At 37.1% G+C, this 26,896-nt stretch overlaps 1 protein-coding gene across 2 annotated transcripts; it reads left to right on the top strand.

Annotated features, from left to right (window-relative positions):
- Positions 1–60: 60 nt before the first annotated feature.
- Positions 61–26,846, top strand: pole (polymerase (DNA directed), epsilon). 2 transcript variants are annotated; one of them, XM_079872424.1, is made up of 49 exons: positions 61–210; positions 1,193–1,328; positions 1,448–1,528; positions 1,715–1,759; positions 1,845–1,937; positions 3,287–3,441; positions 4,681–4,825; positions 4,922–5,002; positions 5,176–5,283; positions 5,416–5,526; positions 5,713–5,798; positions 5,968–6,087; positions 6,182–6,314; positions 6,843–6,956; positions 7,078–7,290; positions 7,386–7,493; positions 7,620–7,748; positions 7,902–8,004; positions 8,433–8,579; positions 8,732–8,877; positions 9,215–9,363; positions 9,520–9,612; positions 9,715–9,859; positions 10,005–10,162; positions 11,214–11,409; positions 11,583–11,797; positions 12,201–12,303; positions 12,433–12,513; positions 12,726–12,848; positions 12,932–13,141; positions 13,775–13,987; positions 15,284–15,427; positions 15,825–15,965; positions 16,179–16,332; positions 16,489–16,595; positions 16,987–17,163; positions 18,054–18,277; positions 18,652–18,872; positions 19,529–19,733; positions 19,850–20,023; positions 20,378–20,503; positions 21,577–21,709; positions 21,861–22,050; positions 22,467–22,598; positions 23,346–23,539; positions 24,137–24,337; positions 24,547–24,672; positions 24,798–24,887; positions 25,412–26,846. In XM_079872424.1, exons 1-49 carry the CDS (start codon positions 149–151, stop codon positions 25,511–25,513), a joined length of 6,843 nt encoding a protein of 2,280 aa, XP_079728550.1. In that variant the 5' UTR covers positions 61–148; the 3' UTR covers positions 25,514–26,846. The 2 variants fall into 2 exon arrangements, with proteins under 2 accessions (XP_079728550.1, XP_079728549.1); XM_079872423.1 differs by having other exon boundaries at positions 21,846–22,050.
- The last annotated feature ends 50 nt before the right edge of the window (positions 26,847–26,896 follow it).

Genomic DNA, 26,896 nt, shown 5'->3' with positions numbered 1-26,896 from the left:
TGAAATTCATGCGAACAGAAGGTCTAAAATTAGGTCCATCGCGCTGAAAGTTGGTCGAATTGTGTGGAGTGACGCTTTTAACTAACTAACTCTAGTTAGTTCTGCTGTATTTGCTGACTGATTTGAGTCTTGCAGACTCTTGTCAGCTATGGTTTTACAAAACAGTGGGCGATATAAAACAGACCGAGGCGGGGATCAGGACAACCAGCAGTAAGTGCATATATGATATAATGTTGACACGACAGAAATTTCAGTCTAAAATGTTACAATGGTAATGTAGTGCTAAGCACCAGTTATAAAGTATCTGTGGTACAGTTTGGTAAAGCAGACAGTGTTTGGGTAGTTGACAAATAACCACTTTTCTTTAACATAAAGATTTTAGTTTAAAATCTTTATAAATGTGTATATTGTAGCTTGAAACATGGACACAATTGTTCTTCAACATTTTAATAGTTTTTTGCAGTTCACTTGTGTCCCGGTAGTATTACTTTATCTATATATATATATATATATATATATATATATATATATATATATATATATATAGTTTTTATTATATCTATTAATAGTTTTTGTTAATATCTGATCAGTTTTTATTTGTGTATCTTCAGTTTTTTTAAGTTATAGTAATTGTTTTATGTGCATTTGTCTTTTTTATTACTTTTTTTTGTTTCTAAATATTAGACATGTATTTGTTTTCAATTCAGTTAGTAACTTTTTTTTCTTCTTCAAAATTGTTCATCTAAATTTTATGTTTTTTTACGACTTCATTATATTTAGCAAAAAAGTTTTTAATAGTTTTGGTCAACGATAGCACCATGTACAACAAATTATTTTCATTACAAATATTCCATTCAATGTCTCATTAATATGAAGTCATAAAAACTGAATGTTAGATGATTATCCAAGAATTAGGAAAATAATAATTTACCTCAAATATAGCCTGACACTGCTGTCACTGGTTGAAATGTCAAAATGACAACTTTGGTAGAATTGACAATTGCCTAGATTGAAACCAAATCCTGCAGCCTTTTAGTTTACCAGCATAGACTATTAATTAGTAGAACACAATCTCTTCTGTGAACCTTTCTCTCATTGCGTGCTCTGACAGCTTTTGCAGTTGTCAAAACGTCTGTTGAATGTGGACGACAGGTTTTGTTGCAGTAGATTTCATGTTGTTGTTGGTTTTTAGGGATGATGCATCTGCTTTGTCCGCTGTCAAGCGGCTGGAGCGCAGTCAGTTCACTGATGGGATGGACGAGCGCTTTGGCTTCGAACGGATGAAGGAGCCTGGTGAGAAGACGGGATGGCTGATCAACATGCACCCGGTAAGAATGAATGTCAGACATTCAAACGCTGTAATTAGATGACCAGTAAGCTGTGCTTTCTGCCTTTTTTCTGATAATTTTGCCAATATTGTGAAGGTTTTGATTGTTTTTCTTCTCAGACTGAGATTCTGGATGATGACAAGCGGATGATCAGTTGTGTGGACTATTACTTCATACAGGAAGATGGAAACAGATTCAAAGTGCGATATTACAGCAGTTTGCAAATATACATATTTCTTTCTTTCAAATGTAACATTGAAGGTTTCTCCACTTTTTAAAACATGTGTTTTATGCTTTATGACATTATCATAGAGCATGAAAATAATGTTATGTTGGCAGAGGTCCTGATGTTGTAAGTTTCCCTTTTTGTGTACGTGTTCCCACAGGTTGCTCTTCCTTTTAAGCCGTATTTCTACATAGCCACTAAAAAGGTGAGTTTAAGCTTCTTTACTGAATGAAAACATTTTGGTTTGGATGGATTGAATGATACTGTATGTCTTTTTGTATATGTTAAAGAACTGTGAAAGAGAGGTTATCTCCTTCCTGTCAAAGAAGTTCCAAGGGAAAGTGGCGAAGCTTGAAGTTGTCCCAAAGGAAGATTTAGATCTGGTAAGTTAAGTTCTTTCATACATTAATTCTACTAATTTGTTTTCATCATTTATGTTCCTGATAGGCAAGGCAAGCCAAGACTATTTATTTTAAAGCACAGTTAAAATGTGCTGTACATTATAAAACAAGCTTACACACCACTAAATTACATAACAAAGACTGTCAGGGTAAGGGTGGGTGATATGACCAAAATCTTATATCAAGATATGAGTAATTTTATTTCACGATAACAATATATATTCATCACAATATAGTTATTTTTGCTTTTAATAAGGTTTTTATGATATCAACATTTTTGATACCTTTGAAATTTCATAATTCTTTTTCAACATCATTTAAAAAAACTAATACTAACCTAAAAAAAACTCTCAAGCCTACTGAAGACATGTAAACTGTGATAAAGAAAGATCAAAGAAAACAAACTACAAATGAAATGGACCTACCTGAAAAACCTCAAGCACTAGAAATACTACATAAAATGTATAAAGTATCAATAATCAGATGTATTGAAAAACAATGCATAGTCTTTACTGTGTGAATTAAATATATATGTATTCTTATTAAAGTTACAAAAGTGATTCAGTCAAGAGCAGTGAGAGATTTTCTCTCTCTTTTGTTGTTTGATTAGCATTAATAATGACAGCAGGTAAATTTGGATGCTTTCACTTTAAGACCGACTGCACGGATCCAATATAGCCTACTCGTGCGCTTTCTCTCTCAACAGTTAACGTTCACTTTAGACATGACTGACTGTTTACTTGCAGATACATTGTCACTTAACCATATTTAAATATTCAAGCCTAATTAGGTGGCACTCAGTTCAGTACTCGCTCGCTTTAAGCAGCGACTTCATGTCGCGTGTCTCTCAGACAGCACGTTCATATTCTGAAATGAGTTGTCTTTAGCTGCTAATTGTGCTTCAACAGTTTAAAATCATCTGTTTTTAAACCGCAATGCTTTAAAACATAGGCAAACGATAAGCTTTCGTGACTGCGCAGCACAGCAATGTCACATGAGCATAACTGCGATAGAGGCGATAGTCCAAAATCCCCACCGGTTGACAAATTTCCACCGGTTCATCATGTCTACCGCTATATCTTCAGCGTTACAGCATACGTCTTAAAACAGCACTATTACACAACATAAGGCATCATGGTCAATCATAACGCTAAACAGTGTTAACAAAAGAAGAAATCAATTTAAAAGACACTGATGCCATTATATAACATGAATATAAATCAAAATCTATTTATCAATACTTCAATTTTGTTCATTTATAGATCCATTTTGTTTTTACTCATTCTTTCGTCATTTTTGTCATTCATTTGATTGTTATGTGTCTTTAAAAGCCTAATCACCTGGTGGGCCTGAAGAGGAGCTACATCAAACTTTATTTTAACACGGTGGATGACCTTGTTAAAGTGAAAAGGGAGATCTCACCTGCTGTCCGCAAGAACAGAGAGAGAGAGAAGTCCAATGACGCCTACACAAGCATGTTATCCAGGTATTCACACTTTGGCAGTGTTAAAGGACAAGTTCGGTATTTTACACTTAAAGCCCTGTTTACAGATTGTTTCTGATGAAATAGAACGGTTAAAGGAGAACTCCGGTCAATTTTAACATTGAGCTCATTTTTTTGTAGATTTTTAGTCGATTGCCGAGTTCACGCGCGTAATCATAGGTAACTAAACCTATGCGCGTGAACTCGGCAATCGACTACTTTGGACTTCAACCGAAAAACAGGATGTAAACACAGGTATTTGCGCTGGCTTAAATAACATCATTTTTATACATATCTTTTACATCTACTGCAGTCAGATCCACTCGTGTTCACTCAGAAGGAATCACTCACATTTTCTGTGCACTTGTAATGACACATCAAGGATGTTAAGAGGCTAAAAGCAGGTTTAGTACTTGCCCCATTGAAGTCAACAGGGTGCAAATTTTAAAAATAGAATAACTCGGTGTAGGCAACACCGATTTTTGTAGTTGTTCTCTGTATTGACAGCACTCCAAATGTACAATAAAATGAGCTCAATGTTAAAATTGACCGGAGTTCTCCTTTAAGATTAAAATTTGGACACATGCTGCTGTCCCAAGAATTTTAAGTTTCTTTCGCCCGTCCCCCCCCCCCCCCCCCCCCACTACCAGAATGGGAGCCTATGGGCACTGGAACAATCCTTCCAAAAAACGCATTAAACTTTCGTTTACAAAGACGTGAAACTCACCGAGTGGTCAGGGGTGTTCACTGATATGCTCACACAAAAATCGCTGCAAAAGATGCTTTCCAACAGGTTTTATCGTAGTTTTTGTCCAACTCCATTGACTTGTATTGGATGTGCTGTGAGGTACGGTATTACTCCGCCGGAAGTGGGGTTGTTTGTATTCTTTCTGTAGGAGTGTCTATTATTCAAGCTCTCAACGGATGTGAGGCGTTTGGAAAAATAGGTCCACAGTTTTACAACGAATGGGACAGGAGCATGTGTCCAAATTTTAATCTTATCCGTTCTATTTCATCAGAAACGATCTGTAAACAGGGCTTTAAGTGTAAAATACCGAACTTGTCCTTTAAGAAAGCACACTGTAAATTTAGATGTCCTGCTTATTTTGAAACCTTTGTTGCAGCAGTGTATAAGGAAAATAAGTTTATTCAAGAAATTAATTTTTAAGACTTTCCATAATGCACTTGACATTGTTCTCTATTGTTATCCAGACCTATAAATGCTTCTTTTGCATGTTACAGTGCTTTGGTTGGTGGAAGTGTAGTGACGGAGCATAAGGATGGCTCGACGAAGAAGATGACTGAGCAGCTTGACAACATTTTGGACATGCGAGAATATGACGTGCCCTATCACGTCCGTGTTTCTATTGACCTGAAGATTCATGTGGTAAAGAAACATCCCATACAGGCTACATGACTGATTATACAGTACGTTTAATTTTTAAACAAGACCTTCTTGACTGACAGCTCTGTTTTCTGACAGGCTCACTGGTATAATGTGCGGTACAGAGGAAGTGCCTATCCTCCTGAGATTGTGCGCAGGGATGATCTTGTGGAAAGACCTGTAAGAATCTTAACAAATGCTTCTGCATGTCTTAAAAGAGTTTAAATGCTTGAGATCTTTGCTTAGTCTCTGGCAATGATTGTCAATAATGTCAATCCAGTTTATTCACTGAGGATCCTGCATTAATTATTATGAATCACTTATTCATGGCAGTATTTTTCTGTCATTTTAAGGACCCTGTAGTGTTGGCATTTGATATTGAGACCACTAAACTCCCTCTGAAGTTTCCTGATGCTGAAACAGACCAGATCATGATGATATCATACATGATAGATGGACAGGTAATGTATTTTGCGCTCTTGCGATAGGTCAGTCATTAATTACATACAGTAAATAAGTAATTTAATTGTCAGTTTTATTCATGATCTGTTTAATATTTGATATGGTTTATAATGTATGTGCTATTTTCCTAGGGCTTCCTCATCACAAACAGAGAAATTGTCTCTGAGGACATTGAAGACTTCGAGTTCACACCTAAACCTGAATACGAGGGCCCTTTCACAGTATTTAATGAACCTGATGAGGTAAGGCTGAACAGTATATGATGTGCATTGTTTACCAGACTGGTACTCAGTGCTACAATTGAACAATTCTTGATATAATGTCGTAAATTGTAAAACAAGGCTTGAGAAAATTAAGTTGTCAAACTACTTTTCTGTAGTTTGGTAAATATTTGCCTTTCCTATTTGACCTTTTCTGTCTGCTTGCAGGCCTCTCTCATTCAGAGATGGTTTGAACACGTCCATGAGACCAAGCCGAACATTTTTGTCACTTACAACGGAGATTTCTTTGACTGGTAGGACATGCTTTTAGACTATTACTGTTAGACTATCTGATATTATATCACATACAATCCTGTTGACTGTTTAATGTTTTTATTTTTCATTTACATGTGGTTTTGACAGTTGTTTGTGTTTTTACAAGTAGCATGTGATGATGGTGAGTTTGTGTCTCTATGTCCTCAGGCCATTTATAGAGACCAGGGCGGCCCAACTTGGCCTGAGTATGCATCAGGAGATCGGCTTCCAGAAGGACAATCAGGGAGAATATAAAGCCAGCCAAGCTATTCACATGGACTGCCTCAGGTAAGAGTGGCTTAAATGTTTTTTTCTAATGAATGGCTTGTGTATGACTTTATATTAGGAAATACACCCTGTCTCACCCTCTCTCTTCATTCAGGTGGGTAAAGAGAGACAGTTACTTGCCTGTAGGAAGTCATAACCTCAAGGCTGCAGCAAAAGCTAAGTTAGGTTATGACCCCGTAGAGCTGGACCCAGAGGAGATGTGCCGTATGGCTACTGAAGAATCACAGGTGCCCTTCCTCTACTCCTCAACTTTCACCATTTCACTCAACTTTGATCATTTACATGGATGACCGTTCACTTACTTCACAATAAACATTTAGTCAACACACTTTATTTCTGAGGTTTATGAATTTAGCATTCCAGAAAAATGTCAGGCAAAATATAAATTCATTTTTAACACAGGTTTTATTGAAACGCCATACATTGTCCATACTATGTTACCAGCCACAACTAACAAGACGTGGTCAGTTAGCTGGTCAGTTCGATTTTCATTGTGTTGTGAGGCCAACAATAAAATCACATTGTTCCAAAATCCTGCTTGGCGTAGCTGCATATTAGCCATCAAATTGGTTCTGAGTGACTATGAATTTGTTACTTTGTGAATAATTTACTTATTTCTTTATTATTATAATTTTTAAATATAAAAGTTTTAATATATTTTATTGTTTTAATGAAATATTTACATTTTTGGATTTGATGGATTTGTGTTTGACAGTTCTTGTTTTTGTATTATGAGCTGTATTATTGTTTTTCAGACTCTGGCCACCTATTCAGTGTCTGACGCTGTGGCCACATACTACCTTTACATGAAATATGTTCATCCCTTCATTTTTGCCCTCTGCACCATTATTCCCATGGAACCCGATGAGGTCTGTATTTACGAATTCTTGGTTTTATTGTTACTAATTGTGATGAGAAAGCTGTAAATATAATTGTTTTTAACATCATGGATTGCTTTATATCTGTCTGGACACACTAATGTGTAAACAGGTTTTGCGGAAAGGCTCCGGTACCCTGTGTGAAGCCTTGCTGATGGTTCAGGCCTTCCATGCCAACATTGTCTTCCCAAACAAGCAGGAGCAGATCTTTAATAAACTCACAGATGATGGTCATGTACTCGACTCTGAGACCTATGTGGGCGGCCACGTCGAGGCTCTGGAGTCTGGTGTGTTTCGCAGTGACATCCCCTGTCGCTTTAAAATGGTAACTGGGAGTCCATCTTTAATCAAAGCACATTGTTTTGAGTTGTTTTATTTGTGTCGTATCTTCATAATTATTTATAATTTATGTTCTTACAGAATCCAGCAGCATTTGACTTTTTGATTCAGAGGGTAGACCGTACTCTTCGTCATGCGATTGAGGAAGAGGAGAATATTCCCCTTGAGCAGGTCACCAACTTTAATGAGGTCAGTCAGAGTCAGTATTCAGTGATGTTTTTTATGGACACATGGTCCTATTTTGTGAATGATGTTTTTCATGCTTACATGTATCACGTTAAATACCAGTTGTCATAATAATCTTACCTGTTTCAGGTGTGTGATGAGATCAAAAGGAAGCTGATCTCTCTGAAGGAAGTGCCCAATAGAATCGAGTGTCCTCTTATTTACCATCTGGACGTGGGGGCTATGTACCCCAACATCATCCTCACCAACAGACTACAGGTACAATACAGTTCTCAGCTTATACTGGTGCTTAAGTTGTTAATTTCATTGTAATGACATTTTAAGACAACTTTTAGTTTGTTCCCTTCAGCTGTATATGAATAAAGTGAGTTAAATCATCTCTTTTTCTCCATCTATTTTTTTTGCTCCTAGCCCTCTGCCATGGTGGACGAGGCGACCTGTGCCGCCTGTGATTTTAATAAACCTGGTGCAAACTGTCAGCGCAAGATGTCATGGCAGTGGAGAGGAGAGATCAGTGAGTGATTTGAACTTCTTACATCTTTGAGGAGACGTTTAATGCCACAATTGTTTTCATCTTGGGTTGAAATTAGTACCTCTATTTGGCAAGGACACATTTTTTTAAATCAAAAGTGACAGCAATTTATAATGTTACAAAATATTTCCATTTCAAATAAATTGTTCTTTTGAACTTTCTATTCATCAAATAATCCTGAAAAATCACACAAAAAGAGAGATTTCTCTCAAAAACCAACCATAGTCACATACTTTATAAAGTGAGGACAAAACTACTCATAACCAGTAATATTTACATTGTTTAGTAATAACATAAACAAACATTATAACATTAATATACTTCATAATTGCTGAACTTTTAACTATTATAAAGCGTTAATGCAGTTTTGCTATCAGTGAGGTTCAGGCTGTTTTTTTATTTCCTCATAGTGCCGGCCAGTAGGAGTGAGTTTCACCGCATTCAGCAGCAATTGGAGTCAGAGAAGTTTCCCCCTCTCTTTCCAAACGGTCCACCTCGCGCTTTCCATGTGCTCAATAGAGAAGAACAGGCTCGTCATGAGAAGAAGCGCTTGGGAGGTCAGTATATTCTTGATTCTCATACCCATCTGCAAGGATCTAGGTTTTGTCTGACTGTTGTCAGACCTAGATGAGCTTAAATTATGCACTTGTACATCACTTGTATAGATGAACAGTGAGACACGTTATTACATTTGTATTTGTTTTCTTAGACTACTGTAGAAAAGCCTATAAGAAGGTTCACCTGACCAGACTAGAGGAGAGAGTCACTACCATTTGCCAGAGAGAGAACTCCTTTTATGTTGACACGGTTCGAGCCTTCAGAGACCGTCGATATGAGTTCAAAGGACTCCACAAGGTAACTGGATTCAGGCCTAAATGGTGTTGAATTGTTTCTTTTGTTATGAATGTTACAGTTTGGTATTTCTTTGTATGCAACCTGTAAAATTTTGTTTATAATTTTGTAGTTCATGGTATTTTAAAATGTACTATATGGATGTGGTTAGTGTTTGGCACCAATCTTAGTTTCCCTGAGCGGGACATAAAGTTGAGTCTGAGTCTGTTTACGTAGTACATCAGACTCCTCTATTTCAAAAGGATATGTTTTTCTAGGATATATCGTCTTTTAATGTGATATTTTAGTCTGCTCACCTATGCAGGAAGGAATCACTTTTTATTTGTTTTAATCTGTCCAGGTGTGGAAGAAGAAGCTGTCTTCAGCGCAGGATAAAGGGGACGCAGCAGAGGTGAAGCGCTGCAAGAACATGGAGATTCTCTATGAGTCTCTGCAACTGGCGCACAAGTGCATCCTCAACTCCTTCTACGGATACGTCATGAGAAAAGGGTATTGAACAATCAGAGCCATCACTTTTCAAGGCACTTTTATTGCCCAGTGCTAGAGAAGATCTACCTGAGGAGTTTCTTGTCTTCTGTAGTTGCTGATATTACTTTTTGTTTTCTAACTCCTGTTTTACATGATGGCTCTTATTATGTTTCTCAGAGCACGATGGTACTCGATGGAGATGGCTGGGATTGTGTGTTATACTGGTGCCAACATCATCACCCAGGCCAGAGAGCTCATTGAGCAGATCGGGTCAGGCTCTAACACCAAACCCATAAACACTGTCAGAGCTGTGGTTAATTTAAACACCAGTTTATTGTAATTGATTGATTAATTTATCCTCCTCTTCTTTAGGAGGCCTCTGGAGTTGGACACTGATGGTATCTGGTGTGTTCTTCCCAACACCTTTCCTGAGAACTTTGTCATAAAATCCACCAATGAGAAGAAGTCAAAGGTCACCATCAGTTATCCAGGAGCCATGCTCAATATCATGGTCAAGGTAATTTATCTTGCTTCTCTTTTGAGCAGTAAACCACATTAAAAGCAGGTTAATAATATATTAATAAGGAATATATCTTCAAAAAGATGGTTAAAAGGGAATAACTAATGATAATCTGAAAAGATCCTGTCATTTGTATGTGTAGGAGGGTTTCACAAATCATCAGTATCAAGAGCTGGTGGACCCTGCATCTCTAACATATGAGACCAGAGCTGAGAACAGCATCTTTTTTGAAGTGGATGGGCCGTATTTGGCTATGATCTTGCCCGCCTCCAAAGAAGAAGGAAAGAAGCTAAAGAAGAGGTGAGAGAACTACATCTGAGCTACACTAAAGCTACTTGTTCATTTTCACTCTTTTGAAAGGACTAGGTACCAAAATTTTAGTAGTCGTTTTCATGGATTTTGGTACCATGATGTGGTTAGACCTTTATTTTGAATGTCCCATTTAGACATTCTGTTAACTACAAGTAACGTTGCACCTACTTGTTAATTAACTCTCAGAGTATTAGTAGACTGTCTTCTTAAAGGTGCAGTATGTAAGAATGACAACTAGTGGTCGAAATAGGTACTGCAGTCGAATTCAAAATATCGGAGATTGCCGTTTCTCCTGCTACCTGCTCCTCAGACTGGACGGCGCTCACATGGATTGCTAGTTTGAGCACACGCAACAGGAACGAGCGCAGTGGACAATGACAATTGGCAAATTGGCAACGTGCAGTATCACAGACCAAAACAATAACAAACATTCCAGCCTGGAAATGTTCTCAAAGTAAAATAACTGGCTGTAGAAGTGTTTTTCAGAGAAACGAGTATGTGCACTTAGCATGTTTCCTCAGTGTATGCAAACATATTATGGTATTTTTATGCTTTAGTAGAGTGAAAAAGTTACATACAGCACCTTTAATATCTGCTAGCACTTTATTTTATGGTTTCCCAAAAGACATTCTACTGACTAATAACTTTGCATGTACATATCAACTTATTCTACTAACCCTACCGCTAACAGTCTACTAATACTCAGAGAGTTAGTTGATAAGCAACGTTACTTACAATAAAATAGTAACCATTATTAATGCGCAAGCTCACTAGCTGAGTAAAAACTCCTGTTATAATAAAAAAATCTGTCTATACTGCACAATTAATCTCTTGTTTACATCATGGTTTTACTTTGTTGGTTTAAATTCATACTTTGTTGGACATGTCTGACCAGTACCTGAAGTCACTAGTAGATCCAAACTACTGTAAGTTGCTTTGGATAAAAGCCTCAACTGTAGGGAAAAAAAATATTTTATTCAATGTATTTGGTTGTAACCTGTAGAAATACTTTGTTTCTGAGTATCTTCTCTATCCTCAGGTATGCCGTGTTTAACGAGGATGGGTCTCTGGCTGAGCTAAAGGGCTTTGAGGTGAAGAGGAGAGGAGAACTTCAACTCATTAAGATCTTCCAGTCGTCTGTGTTTGAGGCCTTCCTGAAAGGCACGACTCTAGATGAGGTTTATGCCTCTGTGGCTAAAGTGGCTGACTACTGGCTTGATGTGCTCTACAGCAAGGTATTGACAAAGGTCACACAATCTTCCACAGGTGTAAGTGGAAATATAATGGGAATAATTGCTTGCATTGTATTTTATTACAATATTTACTCCGGTGTTTATTATTTTAACAAGGCAAATCCACATGGGAGTGGCACTCAATGAGAGTGTTGTTCTTGTCTTTTGTTTTCAAGGCTGCTAACATGCCAGATGCAGAGTTATTTGAGCTGATTTCAGAAAATCGCTCAATGTCCCGTAAACTGGAAGATTATGGAGAACAGAAATCCACCTCCATCAGCACGGCCAAGCGTCTTGCTGAGTTCCTTGGCGATCAAATGGTGAAGGACGCCGGCCTCAGCTGTCGCTATGTCATCTCTCGAAAACCGGAGGGCTCGCCCGTCACTGAGAGGTGAGACGTTAAAATAGTTATTTTCATCTTATTCAAAATGTTGTTTCCCGCTTAAACAGAGTGCAAAAATAGTATTTCTTTATAAGAAATAATTCATATTTATAGTGACAGTAAAGACTTTTACATTGTTACAAAATATTTCTATTTCATTTTTATTTTTATCTATTAATCAAAGAATTCTGAAAAAAAACGGTTTCTACAAAATATTAAGCAGCAAAACTTTTTTCAACATTGATTGATTATTGACGATGTTTCAGTCTTCTTCACTGAAGACTGGAGTAATGATGCTGAAAGTTCAGCTCTGCCATCACAGAAATAAATTACATTTCAAAATGTATTAAAATAAATGTTATTTTAAATTGTAATATAAATAAATATAAAAAATGTATTCTTTCACACACAGGGCGATCCCTCTGGCCATTTTTCAGGCTGAAGAGAGTGTTAAAAAGCATTTCCTACGTAAATGGCTGAAGATGCCTAGCCTCCATGACCTTGACATTAGATCTGTGAGTTAATTTGATTCATTGACTTTGGCTGTAATGTCACAATTTCAAAATTGTTGAAATTACAGGAGTGTTGTATTTTTTACTGCTGTTACATTTTAATTACTGTTTTTCATGTCTTTCCCATATAAGATTCTGGACTGGAGTTACTACATTGAGCGGTTGGGCAGTGCTATACAGAAGATCATCACTATTCCTGCAGCTCTACAACAGGTAAATTACCATGCACCTCATTTAGACTCATATCAGTCCTGTCACACCTGTCCTAACCAGAATCAAGCACTATATTTCTTCTACGATAATCTGAATTTTTACCCAATCTACCTAATTTGACGAGCATCAAATATTTGTTGGTCGCTATCTGTGTGCATTTATATTCTCTTCTGTTTAGTTCCATGTTCTTAACAGTTACTATTTTTGTTCAGGTGAAAAACCCAGTACCCAGGGTACGACATCCAGACTGGCTGCATAAGAAGCTTCTGGAAAAGAATGACATCTACAAGCAAAAGAAGATTAGTGAGCTCTTTACCAGTGAGGGAAAGAGACAGGTAGGTCTACTGTCACACACACCGTTCACAACTTGCTGTCTACCTGTCCCCTTTGTACGCACACCTTCTTCTGTCTTTCTCAGGTGGCCCAACAAACTCTAGCATCAGGTGAGACTCCTGATATGGAGGATTTCGGTGCTCCTCAGCGCCCCTTGCAACCTGCCATACTAATCAGCACAAAAAGGAAGAGGATATCTCAGGGAGAGGACAGCCAGGCCGAGTCTCAAGAACAAGAACTCACACAGTCTTGGAGAGAAATACTGGGGCCACCGCCAGCCATGGGCGCCACCCGGGTAATACAGACAGTATAGCAATGCAATAACATTTACTGCAAGTTACAATTAAAGATCGCCTATTATGAATTTCAGATATCACCTTTCATGTTGTGTGTTATATATATGTTTGTGAATGTAAATGTTTCAAAGATCACGATAAAGTGAGTTAATGTTTCCCAATACAAAAGGTACAGATTCTGAACTGCCTGAAATGAGTCGCCAGTAATTCCAGCCACGCAAGCAGTAGACCAATCACAACAGACTGGGCCATCTGAACAATCAGTGCAGAGTAGGCTCTCTGAAAGGAGGGGTTTAGAGACTGAATCCTTGATTGACCTGTTTCAGACACTGAGAAAAGAGATAATATATTCTAAGAAAATTAAAGAGGGTATTGACCTTGGATGCATTTAAACTTTTTGTAGGAGTTAAAAAAAACAAAATTAGGAACCTTTAAAATACCATAATATGTGCACTTTAATAAACCGCAAAAGTCAAGTCTGAGCTCTATATATTGATGACACCTGCAGCTGAAATGGAGCATTTGTTATCTCATGTTACATATGATCAGATATTATGTTCGATTAAATTTATCGACATATCAAATGAAAGGAAGGCTTCACAGCAAATTGTTCTATATTTGTGTGTGTATAGGAGGAAATTCTTGTCTGGTTGCGCTACCACAAGAAAAAATGGGAGCTGCAGATTCGCCAGAGGAAGGAACGACGGAAACGACGACGTTTGATTGATGGGGAATCTCAGCCGACAGGGGGCGGTGTAATCCGTGATGGACCGACAACAGGTCTAGGCAGCTTCCTGCGGAGAACCGCCCGCAGCATTCTAGACATGCCCTGGCAAATTGTACAGGTACGTCACACTGGCAATTCAGTGATTTAATGTAAAAACATTTTCCATGTACATTAGTGATCGTAGTTATATCCTTGGACATAGCAGATGATCTGCAGGTCTGGCGGGCCAAGTAAAAAAATAACATTCCACTTTTTCCATTGGTGGGTCGTGAATGGATGAGTAAATGTGTTGATTTTAATAAACGGAAAAGCACCTCCTAGTTGTCTACTAGAAGAAGAAGCCTACAAGAGATATTGCTTAATAACTTAACCGCTTTAACTATTTACACACATTTTACAGAAATTATTCTGATAAGATTTAGAATAATTAATTGCTTAATTTTTCGCACTAATTTGCAGACTTATTGAGCTACGCAGTTGCGGGATCCACTTGTTTAAGCAGCAATGTAGGCAAAACAGATCCGGGAGAAATTTAAAAACAAAGAAAAAAAAAACTGAAGCAATGAAAAGTACCATGTGGGGATAGTTTTAGTGTAGTTAATCAGGATGAATAAAGTGTTGGGTGTGTGATATGTAATGACTGTGAAGCGCCGTATTTATATGACAATAAACTAATAAAGCCCATATCCAGACTTTGCTTGGGCTGAACAAATTTAATTTGTTATGTGTGTGGAAGTTGCAGTGATGGAAACAGTGACTATTTAAGTTTGAAGGGTGTAAAGCCTTTGTTTAGGCTATTAAAGAAATGTAATTTTGCCAAAGAAACACTTTTACTTTAAATAAATGTTTATTTGAAAGCAGCCTGTAATATTTTACCATATCATCACGCTTAACACTGAGAATTAGAACATCTGTAATGTGCCGATCAGGTGCGGATATCTAAATCAGAGAAAGTCATAGGTATGAACAGTGGATTCGGGTGACGTTAGAGCTGATCTCAAATGATCAAATGTTTGTTTTTTAAAGTAGTCTCTTATGTTCACCAAGGCTGCATTTATTTGATCAAAATACAGTGAAAATAGTAATACTGTGACAGTGACATATTACAATTTTATATAACTGTTTTCTATTTGAATATATATTTTAAAATGTAGTTTATTCCTACGATGCTAAGCTGAATTTTCAGCATCATTACTCCAGTCTTCAGTGTCACATGATCCTTCAGAAATCATTCTAATATGCTGATTTGACTGAAATTTTTTATAATATTATAAATGTCTTTATACTGTCACTTTTGATCAACTTAATGTGCCCTTGCTGAATAAAATTATCCATTGTATCTAAACTATTAAACATGACTACTGTTTTGTTCTTTTTGTCACAATGCATGATGTGTATCTTTATCCACCTCTAGATTGCAGAGACCAGTCACCCGGGTCTTTATAAGTTGTGGGCGGTCATTGGCAGTGACTTGCACTGCATGAAGCTCAACATCCCTCGAGTGTTTTATGTCAATCAGAGAGTGCCCAAGCAAGAAGAGGGGGCTACCTGCAAAAAGGTCTGCTGTATACAATTTTCAACACCAATTTTGTCCATGATCTGTGTAAGGAGAAATCTTCATGTTCTTGTTGACTATAAATTAAATTAGTGCCAGTTAAAGATTCAAGCGAATGTGTCAGTGAAGAGTTTGATTCCTGCTTGGAGATTAGCTTAAAGCTTCCTTTAAGGCAAAGAGTCCATCACAGTATAGAAATCTGCTTAGCAAGATGATGAATATTGCAACAATATTAATTTACATTTATTGACAATAATATTATCATTGCTAATGTTGTATTGACCTATATTTTGCTCAGAATCATGTATTCCAAAGAGTGTTGCAATGATTCAACATGGATATTTCAACTCATCCATCAAAGCTGTGCTCTTAATCTCACTTTGACCCATTTAAATGACAGGTGAACCGGATACTTCCACGTTCCAGTGTGGTGTATTACCTTTATCAGTATGCAGTTCCTGAGGACATGTACCAAGAACACATCAATGAGATCAATGCAGATCTCTCTGCTCCTGATATTGAGGGTGTCTATGAGACACAGGTAAAAAAAAAAAAAAACCTTTTCCAAAATATCACATTTTGTCTTTTAATTACCATTATGGTATATGAATTTGTCTTTAGTTTTGTAGTCAGCCTGGAATATTCTAGACTAATTGGTGATTTCCAGAGAGGGTTTCTGCTCTGTGCTGCATTGACCTTATCGTGCAGTATCTAAAGAGGTCATTTCCATGTGTCTATCTCACACAACCTGTAGGTTCCGCTGCTGTTCCGGGCTCTGGTCCAGCTGGGCTGCATGTGTATGGTCAATAAACAGGTGGTCAGAGCCCTGGCTGGCAGAGAGGCTGACACCTTTGACCTGGAACACCTAGAGATGAGATCCCTGGCCCAGTTCAGCTACCTCGAGCCAGGTGAGATAAATCACTTTCAGTGTGGTTTTAGTTTTGCTTGTAATTGGTTTCAAAATTTGTACATGCACTATAGTAATGTTTGTGCATCTGTTTAGTGGCTAAAAATAATAGTGTTTAAGCTAAAAAATATGTTTGGGTGTGTTTTATGTGTTACAGGCAGTGTAAGGCACATTTACCTGTACCATCACAGTCAGGGCCATAAGGCTCTCTTTGGCCTCTTCATACCGTCTCAACGTAAAGCCAGTGTCTTTGTTCTTGACACGGTAAGCTCCACATTTTAGCTTAAAACATAAACTAAAAACTCAACTAGGAGACAAACCAAAATAAGCCAAATTTTGTGGTTATATTAATATGACTATATGATAATAAGTATTATTATGATTTTTATTATTATTATCATTACTAGATAAAAACAAACAAAATAATAAATATTACTATGATAATAAATTAATATAAATCATAGTAAGAAACATTACTATTGTAATATTTCAGTTTAGTATTGTACTGTAATTTTACAGTACAACTGTAACATTACAATGCTAATATTTATTGCGGTTTATTTATTTAATAAATAAAAGTTTTTTTCCTGCAAGAAATACACAGTGCAAAGATGATGATGCAGTTTACACTACTGTAATTTACACCAAATGTTAGGTACGCAGCAATCAGATGCCGAACCTGAGTTCAGTGTACGGAGCAGAGCGCACAGCATTGCTGGAGAAGACCACAGAGGAGCTTCTGCCTCCTGAGAAACATCAGTTTGAAGTGCGTGCTGAAAATGACATCAAAGCCATCTACCGTGCACTGCAGCGCATTCTCCTCAACTATAAGGTACGGCCTCCACATGTTATTTAAAGTGACCCTATTATGCTATTTATATGTATACCTATATATGCTATTAATTTACTGTATATTGCAGCATCACTGCTTTTCTCACAGTGTCTGAGATGTTTTTCATAGTCAGCCATGGGTGCAGCGTGTGTAGGGCAAGGCTTAGCCTTTTCACTTAAACCACTGACTGCTGCTGCTTCTGATTGCTTTTAGAGGGAAATGTTACCCATAACAGCTGGTCTAGGAACAGTTTTTCTCCGTAATAATAGCATATTGGCTAAACAGATTTGGTGTTTGCGCTCTTGAGAGCGTCAAAGGTTTCCATTTACAGTGTGTTTTTGCAGCATTGATCAGTATAAGTTAACTTTAACAAACAAAGTGTAGATAAATGTAAGCTAAATAAGAGATTGATTGTGTAGCCAGCTTCATTGATTTATAGATTGCGATGAATTGAGATGAGTGACAGCTTTTTAGAGATTTTAAAGTTTGGGCTTTTTCATGACATTCTTTTTAAATGTGTTTTTAAATAGAAAGCTAATTTCTTTAGCTTTCTTTATTCTAGAGTTGGATCACACTCTGTCTGTGATTTGAAACCTGTAGGCTGGCATTATGTAGATTTGTTACAAACCTACATAGGTTTGTGCAGGAATGAGACTGGAATTGCTGGCAGTTCAGAAACGGTTCTTTCATTTGGGAGACGATAAATAAATAAATAAAATGTATTAAATAAATAAAAACTTTGCAGACCTTTTACATTCACAAACTGTTATATTACACACTACATGAAAGGTAATATGCAAAAAAAGCATAATAGAAACACTTTAAAAAAAAAAAGCCAATTGCACAGTCCAGCAGGTAAATAGCAGCCATTTTTCTGAACGTGTGTGCAGGAGGAGCGCCGTGGTCCAACCCTGATCGCTGTCCAGTCTAACTGGGAGCTGCGGCGTCTGGCAGCCGGCATGACTGTACTGGAGGAGTTTCCGGTGGTGCCAGTTCATGTTATAGATGAGATAAGCTACAATGTACTGGACTGGCAACGACACGGAGCTCGCCGCATGATCAAACACTACCTGAACCTGGATAGCTGCCTCTCACAGGCTTTTGATATGGCGAGGTACACCACACAAATTTGTCACTGTCATACTAGTGGTTTTATTTCAAATTGACCATGAGGTAAGACTTATTTAATTAGTGTAGAAAGCTATCTTTTTTTTATTCAGGCACAGTATGAATTGCACTCAAGTCAGTGTGAAATAAATGTTTGGGGTTGTGTTGTGTTCTGTGGAGGTGAAGACGACAACTCCCATGATTACACGCTCATTCACAGCATCATCAAGCTATGCCTTTGATATTGTTTTGAATAAGCGACCTCTAGTGGCGAAACTTGCATACTGTGCCTTTAAACCCCCCCCAAAAATCAACATCACGGAGCATGCTAGGAGAAGCTGACGTCAGACTCATGTACTGTAATGTCCTTTCTCTCTGCAGGTACTATCACCTTCCCGTGGGAAACCTGCCTCAGGATATTTCTATATTTGGATCAGATCTATTTCTTGCACGTCATCTGAGAAAGCACAACCACCTGTTGTGGCTGTCACCTACGGCACGGCCGGACCTTGGGGGGAAAGAGGCTGACGACAGCAGACTGGTGATGGAGAGTGATGAGAGAGGCTCCATGGAGATCAACAGCCAAGGCTGCTACTCCACAGGTAAGCAAATTAAGACACAGGATCAGACACGCAGACTAGGAGTACAGCAGATATTAAAGACACAGCGAGAATATTGCATTTGTAGCAGGAGATGGCAGTATAGCCTAAATATCCACTTAAGTTGTTATTGTAATTGTTTTATTTCTTTTTGACACAACTACATCATTATTAGACTACAACAATAATAAACATAATATGCATTATGAATATAAATAGAAAATAACTATTACTGGTGCTTTTGTTTATCTTAATATATTTATGCAAAATTATGGTAAATAAATTAAATGCTTTTTTTAATTAAATACAGAAATTGCTGGTGTTTTATGTCATATTTATGCAAAATTATTTAAAAAAATATTTGTATTTTTTTAAAATAAGCTATTTTAAAATAGATAATTTCTTTCATTTCTCAGTTGAAATTAAGGGCTTATATTTGAAAAAGAAATTATTACTGATGCTGCATAAAAAAACAATTTGTTATTTTACCTATAAATATCATTTATGTGCTATTCTTTAGAGACCCACCAAATAACCCTATCTATTGGTAGACACGATATTAAAGAACAGATTACGTATCTGGTTGAAAAGTTAATATTAGTAAAAATATTACTTTTAAAAATGTATCTCTATAAAGTACTTTTTGCCTATTTTTCCAGTTTGTGTGGAGTTGGATATTCAGAGTTTGGCAGTGAACACCATTCTGCAGTCCCAGCACGTTAACGACATGGAAGGCGGGGCCAGCATGGGCGTCAGCTTTGATGTCATTCAGCATGCATCACTGGAGGAAATGATGTCAGGGAATCAGGGGACAAATGCGGTGGCCAGCTATGACGAGACCGCGCTCTGCTCCAACACATTCAGGTATGCATGTATAAATGAGTAAGGCTAGTAAACACAATCAAACCATCTTGTTTTTTTTTTGTTGCAAAAACTCATTCTGTACAAAAGGGTTCTCACTGTTTTCCGTCTTTGTGCAGGATTCTGAAGAGTATGGTTGTTGGTTGGGTTCGAGAGATCACGCAGTATCATAACGTCTACGCTGATAACCAGGTGATGCATTTTTATCGATGGTTGCGATCACCCAGTTCTCTGCTGTACGACCCGGCCCTGCACCGCACACTCCTCAACATGATGAAGAAGATCTTCCTACAGTGAGTACAGGTTACAGACTACCAGTTTTATGTCAACTTGATGTTTGGAGTTAAAGAAAGTTGCTCCAAGTTTCTTGCAAATTTTGCAGCCAAAAAAGATCTGTAGTCTGTATTAAGCACAGCTCACAGGAATCAATTTCAAACCAAGCAGCTTTCTGTTCTGGTATAAACATGTATGCATTTGGCAGATACTTTTGCCCAAAGTAACTTTCGAAGTTTAAATGATCAGTTTATGTATTGCCTGTGAATCAAACCCATGATCTTGGTGTTGCTAGCACCATGCTTTACTGTTTGAGCCACAGGATGACTACTTATATTTTTCTGGTTTTAAACACTTTATTTGAAACACTTCAGACTTGTGGCAGAGTTTAAGCGCCTGGGATCATCTGTGATCTATGGAAACTTCAACCGTCTCATCCTCTGCACCAAGAAACGACGCATTGATGACTCCATTGCATACGTGGAGTATATCACTAACAGGTTTTAAACCCCTTTTCTTTTTCTTTTTCTCTCGTCTAGACTGTAGGGTGACCACCCATCCCGCGTAGCGCGTGCGCACACAGCGTTTGAAGCCCAATTCATGCGTCCCGCAAATTGAGACCGTGTCACACATAATCTATGCTTGCTCAAAAAAAAGTTGGTCGCTCTATATCCTCGAGCCCCAGGCAGCCAAACGAACATTACTTGACATTTCAGCACGCTATTGTTGCCACACCCACCCCTCAGTTGAACTGCTGACTAGGTTGTTGTCAACTTTTTCGTTGTTGTCATGACAGCGCACGCACGCGCATACCAGACACACTGGGAAGGAAGGAACTTTTAGATGCGCGCTTTCCAATTCGAAAAATTCGAGAGAGAGACTGAGAGGCACCGTCATCATCAATTAAAAAGAGAAGGTGTGGGTACAAGAAAGACTGGGAAAATGAATATTTGTGGCTGAAAGGTGTTGAGGGGGATACCGAGAGGGCTTTTTGTGACCTTTGCAAAACGTCCTTCTCAATCGGACATGGAGGGGAATACGATGTCAATCGTATTTTTTTTAAATACTTTTTTTTTTTACTGTTCCTGTGGTGTTGAGCAACTACAATTCCTGTTAATCCTATAATTTTATATTATAATTTATTTAAAGTGAATAAATTGTAATGAAAAATAAATAAAATTAAATAGTAAATCTTAAGTGGAAGTACATCTGTCAATTCATTGAATGTTCAAAATATTATGAATCTTTATTTAGAAAAAAAATACACATTGGTTGGCCTATTAATGAGCATACATCAGCAATTACTCATGTTTAGGGGAATAGGGCATTATTACCATGTAAGGTGGTATGTGCTAGAAATTGGTAAACCACTATCAGTGAGTCTGCCCGTGGGGTGGGGGCACCGCCGCGCCAGGCAGTGTCCCACATTGTCCCTCAGAAACATACCCCTTGTCCCCCCTTGGGCTTATTAGCAGGTGGTCACCCTACTAGACTGTAATCCAAGTTTCTTGTGCAATGTGCAAGTCTCTGAAGTCCCAACTTTGGTATTAATTTTCTGTTTGCTGTTTGTCAGTATCCATTCAAAAGAAATCTTCCACTCTCTGTCCATCACATTCTCACGCTGTTGGGAGTTTCTGCTGTGGATGGATCCTACTAACTATGGAGGAGTGAAGGGAAAGCTGCCCTCTAGCCTTCTGTATGGAGAGGTAAAGCACAAGGCCTAGAAACAACTTGTTTCAACTTGGAATTTTTCAGTGTAAAAAGATTGGTGACTTTTATACCGTTCAAGTTGAGTTTCAACGCACATTTATTTTATTTTAATTTATTTTTTACCAACTCTTGCATGGCAATGAAAAGAAGACAAAAAAGGATGGAGCAGAGGGAGATGGAAGTGAGGATGAGGATGAAGATGAAGAAAATCAAAAGGAGGATGAAGAACAGGACGGGGAAGAAGATGTGGAAGACCTGATTGAAAGTAACTGGAACATCATGCAGTACCTTCCTCAGACGGCATCCTGTCAGAAATACTTTCTTATGATCATTTCAGGTAACATTACAGATTGCATTTGTTTTCAAAATTCCCAACACTGTCCTTTTTTAGCCTTCCAAAACTGCAATCGCTTTTATGTCTTTATGCTCCATGTGCACTAGCAATCAAAAGTTTGTTGTCGGTAAGATTTTAAAAATGTTTTTGAAAGAAGTCTCTTATGTTCTTCAAGGCTGCTTTTATTTGATCAAAAATACATTAAAAACAGAAATCATGTGAAATATTACAATTTAAAATAACTGTTTTCTATTTTAATATATTCTTAAGATTCTCAGCATCATTACTCTGGTCTTCAGTGTCATATGATCCTTCAGAAATCATTCTAATATGCTGATTTGCTGCTCAAGAAACATTACAGGTGAATTTATAATTTTTTTAATAATTTCTCATCATGATAATTGATTGGTTGTTTGCAGCCTACATTGCAGCCGTCTATCACAGCATGAGACAAGAGCTTCGGCGGAACGCCCCTGGCGCTACTCCCATTAAGAGACGAGGAGCGACCCAAGCATCCCAACAGCCGACTGGGGATGTCAGTGCACTTCCTGGTAAGACACATATACAGTTTCAGCTTTATATGCTTTTGTAATGGGTTATTTATGATTGTATTCTCAAATAAACTTCCCATGAGATTAATCCTGATGAATTATTACGGCTGTCATTTGATATTTTCATTTTGTTAAGCAAAATTTGGAGGGTTGATATTTTCAAAGATGAAACATTGAAAAGCATCCTTTTAATTGTTCATGTTATTAAACTTAAAATGTTTTGCAAGAGAGATTGCAAAACACACACACACTGAAGCGCTCGTGGTGTTTTCAGTGTCTGCCGTCTCAGTATATGAGGACATGGACACATGAACTTCATGGGCATTTCAACATTTCATTTGATAAAACTATCAAATTATGAGAGAAATACATTACTATTACACAGTAGAGTGTACTTCAAGTAATAATAATTCTGTTTATTAAAATGCAGAAACTCATATGTCTTAGTTACAACCTGCCAAAAAGATTCATCGTTTTAAAAGATGAATTAAATTGTTCGTTTTATAAACTGTAAACTTGTGTTTGACATTAGTGTTTTATATTCTATGTACCCCTGACAGAAAGAATAAGCCAGTATAAACCTATATAAAGGTCCAGTCATCAAAAAAAGAAAATGCAGTGATATACCGTGCAACTGCCAGAATCTTAAAAAAATACTATGATCTATATTTTTGGTCATACCACCCAGCATTACTCTTCTGTAAGATTCACTCATGTAGTTATTTTTCTTGTGTCTGTTGTGTTTAGGTTTGATCACGTTCTCCCAGGAGTACGTGTCAAGTGAACTCACACAGAATTTTTTCACCATCACTCAGAAGATTCAGAAGAAAGTGTCGAGCACTCGCAGTGTTACACTCCCTTCTGAGATGTTTCCTGTTCTTCCTGGTTCTCACTTGCCCCTCAATAACCCCGCTCTGGAGTTTATTAAATATGTCTGCCAGGTAATATCAACATGCACCTCTTGCTCCTGTGTTTTTTTTTTTGTTTGTATTAAACTCCTTAAGTTGTAACAATATATCTCTACCATTCAAAAGTTTGAGTTTTTTATGAATACTTTCATACTTCTAAAACTCATAAGTAACAGTAAAGGCATTTCAGAAAATTGTTTCAAATGAATGCTGTTCTTTTGAACTTTTAATTCATCAAATAATCTTGCAAAGAATCACAATTATCCACAAAAATATCAAGCAGCACAAACTATTTTCAACATTTGATAATCATAATAAATGTTTCTTGATCATCAAATCAGCATATTAGAATGAAGGATCATGTGACACTGAAGACTGGAGGAATGATGCTGAAAATTCAGCTTTGCATCACAGGAATAAATGACATTTTAAAATATAGAAAAATAGAAAACAGCTATTTTATATTGTAATAATATTTCACAATATTACCGTGTTACTGTATTTTTGATCAAATAAATGCAGCCTTAGTGAGCATAAGAGACTTCTTTCAAAAACATTAAAAAAAATCTTACTGACCTCAAACTTTTGAACATTGTAACGAAGATGTTTCTGTGTGTAATGTCCCTCCAGGTGCTCTCTCTGGACGCCAACATTGTCAATCAGGTGAACAAACTGAAGCGAGATCTTCTGCGATTGGTGGATGTTGGAGAATTCTCAGAGGACGCCCAGTTCCGTGACCCCTGCAAGTCCTACGTCCTGCCAGAGGTCATCTGCCACCACTGTAACTTCTGTCGTGACCTTGACCTCTGCAAAGACCCTGCGGTTTCCCAGGTAATAACCTGACTCTCACTGTTAAAGTTTGTTATATTTAAGCCTGCGGTTAATGGTTTGCTACTCATGTTTACGTTTGACTACGGGTTTTTAAGAGTTAAGCTACAACTACACTTGGTGTTTTGCTACATGTTCACTCTTTTGTTATGTGATGGAACTAGCCAAAAAAGACAATAATATTCTCTCTTCACACTTCTTTCCTCATGTAGGATGGTTCAGTTCTTCCTCAGTGGTTCTGTTCTAACTGTCAGGCCCAGTATGACACAGAGTCCATAGAAATGGCCCTGGTGGAGGCGCTCCAGAAGAAACTCATGAGTTACACCCTACAAGACCTGGTGAGAGACACATTTACCACTTTCAGAGTGTTTTAGATTTATCGTTTTGCCGACTTTAATGTATATGCACATCCATTGACCTTTACTTCTGTAAATGGCACTTATGGCACTTTATCCCATCATAGGAATGTGCCAAATGCAAAGGAGTGAAGGAAGCAAACATGCCGCTGTACTGTAGCTGTGCTGGAGATTTCAACCTCAGCTTCACCACAAAGGTACTTGTGTGATACTGATATGCTAATACTTCTGTGTATTAGCATTATTACAGTTCAAAAGTTTTGGGTCAGTAAGATTTTATTCAACAAGGATGCATTAAATTGATCAAAAGTGACACTAAAGATATTTATAATGTAAGAAAAGATTTCCATTTCAAATAAATTGTTCTTTTGAACTTTCTACTCATCAACAAAAAAAAACACTCAAGCACAACCATTTTCAACATTTATAATAAAAGTTTCTTGAGCAGCAAATCATCATATTAGAATGATTTCTGAAAGATCATGTGACACTGAAGACTGGAGTAGTGGTGCTGAAAATTCAGCTTTGCCAGCACATGAATAAATTACATTTTTAATATATTAAAATAGAAAACAGTACTTTTAAATTGTAATAATATTTTATTTGAACTTCTTTCAAAAGCGTTAACAAATATTACCAAACCCAAATGGTAGTGTATGCTTTACAGCCAGTGGCCACCTGTCATGTTTTCTCATTTGCACTTGTTTGGATGTGTTTGCAGAGCTTCTCTGAGCAGGTGGAAGTGTTCCGGAACATTGCCGCCCACTATAATATGAGCTTCCTGCTAGAGACCATTGACTGGGTCCTTAGTATGAACGCATAGATGCTGTTCACCTGATACTCTCCATCGGTTGTGCCAAACTATGTGTGTTTGTGCCATTTGTACAGATCTGAATTCATTTGAAGTTTGTGTACATTATAACGGGGGAAATGTTTTGGTAATGGACCTTTTTTTTATTTGTGTGTTAATAAATAATTTTGTATATGAAGAAATCACTTTTGAAAATGATCTTCAATCATTAAGTTCTCACTAAGTAACCAAGTGTAAATGATGATTTTGGTCATTATGGTTACTAATTGAATCTGCAATGATACGGCTCTTTCTCACAGTGGCGACTAATATGTCTCTGTGGTAATAGTCCATTTGGATATCACCTCTTTTTGACGTTTATGAGTTTAATTCTGTAAAGAATATGGCTTTTAGTTTTTGTAACCACATATAGGGCTATTTGAGGTTTGCAATAGCCAGTTTAATTTAATGAGACGTCCACATCACTGCCTGGCTCCATAGCTCTGCCTTCCCACTTTACATTACCACATTATAATTAGATTTCTTATCTCTGAGGCAAAGACCTGGACATCATGGAGATGTATGACATGCTGTGCAATGTGCAATTTGAAATCCAACCATTGCGAATTGGCATTGCTGCACTCACACTTACTGAAATGTAAGAGCAAAAAGCATTTTCTTCAGAATAGGGTCTAAAACGCTTTAAAAGAGTTTCTGAATGTGAAGTAGGTGCTTCACATTCAGAACATGCTTGTTAAAAAATTAATTATTTAATCATATTTCATTTGTTATTTTACAAGTTTTACAGTTTTTTGTGACCCTGGAGCATGTCCTGGTACGACCTTGTACATTTGGAGCATGTCTAAATGCAGTTTAAAACCCTGATTTTTTACAAAAAAAAATTATAATAGCAATAAATATTAAATAAAGAGAAAGAAAAATAATTAAAAGTGCTGCATAATTGGGTGATAGGATTGCAGATTCAGTAATTCAGTAGGGCATCACTAATGTTGCTTTGGAGTTGTTGATAAACTTTACCAGTCAAAAGGTTATGATCTGTACATATAATTAAATGTATTTTATTTATTTTATTTTTTTCGTAAACCTTTAAAATAAGGCTTCATTTCTTAACATTAGTTAACATGAACTAACAATGGAGAGTATTTTTAAAGCATCTATTAATCTGTTTTTGCTATCTTCTTGTACAGCAACCTTGAGCTTGGGAAAGGAGCTTTATAAATAAAAATGTATTAATATAAATTTCAACATTTACTAATGCATTGATGAAATCAAGCTGAGCTAATATGAACTATAAAAATGAACAGTGGTTTATTAACTAACATGTACAAAGATTAATAAATACTGTAACAAATGCATTGGTCATTGCTAATGTTAACTAATGAGACCTTATTGTAA

Source organism: Squalius cephalus (assembly GCF_949319135.1).
Source record: "Squalius cephalus genome assembly, chromosome: 5".
NCBI lineage: Eukaryota > Metazoa > Chordata > Actinopteri > Cypriniformes > Leuciscidae > Squalius > Squalius cephalus.
This window is presented reverse-complemented; position numbering and strand designations above follow the sequence as displayed.

What these genes read in the sequence shown, in the direction of transcription:
- pole (XM_079872423.1), top strand. Translation starts at nt 149, where the DNA reads ATGGTTTTACAAAACAGTGGGCGATATAAAACAGACCGAGGCGGGGAT. An exon ending in CCAGTGAGGGAAAGAGACAG is followed by an intron (nt 12,849 to 12,931) that starts GTAGGTCTACTG and finishes TGTCTTTCTCAG; the next exon opens with GTGGCCCAACAAACTCTAGC. An exon ending in CTTTCTTATGATCATTTCAG is followed by an intron (nt 22,051 to 22,466) that starts GTAACATTACAG and finishes GGTTGTTTGCAG; the next exon opens with CCTACATTGCAGCCGTCTAT.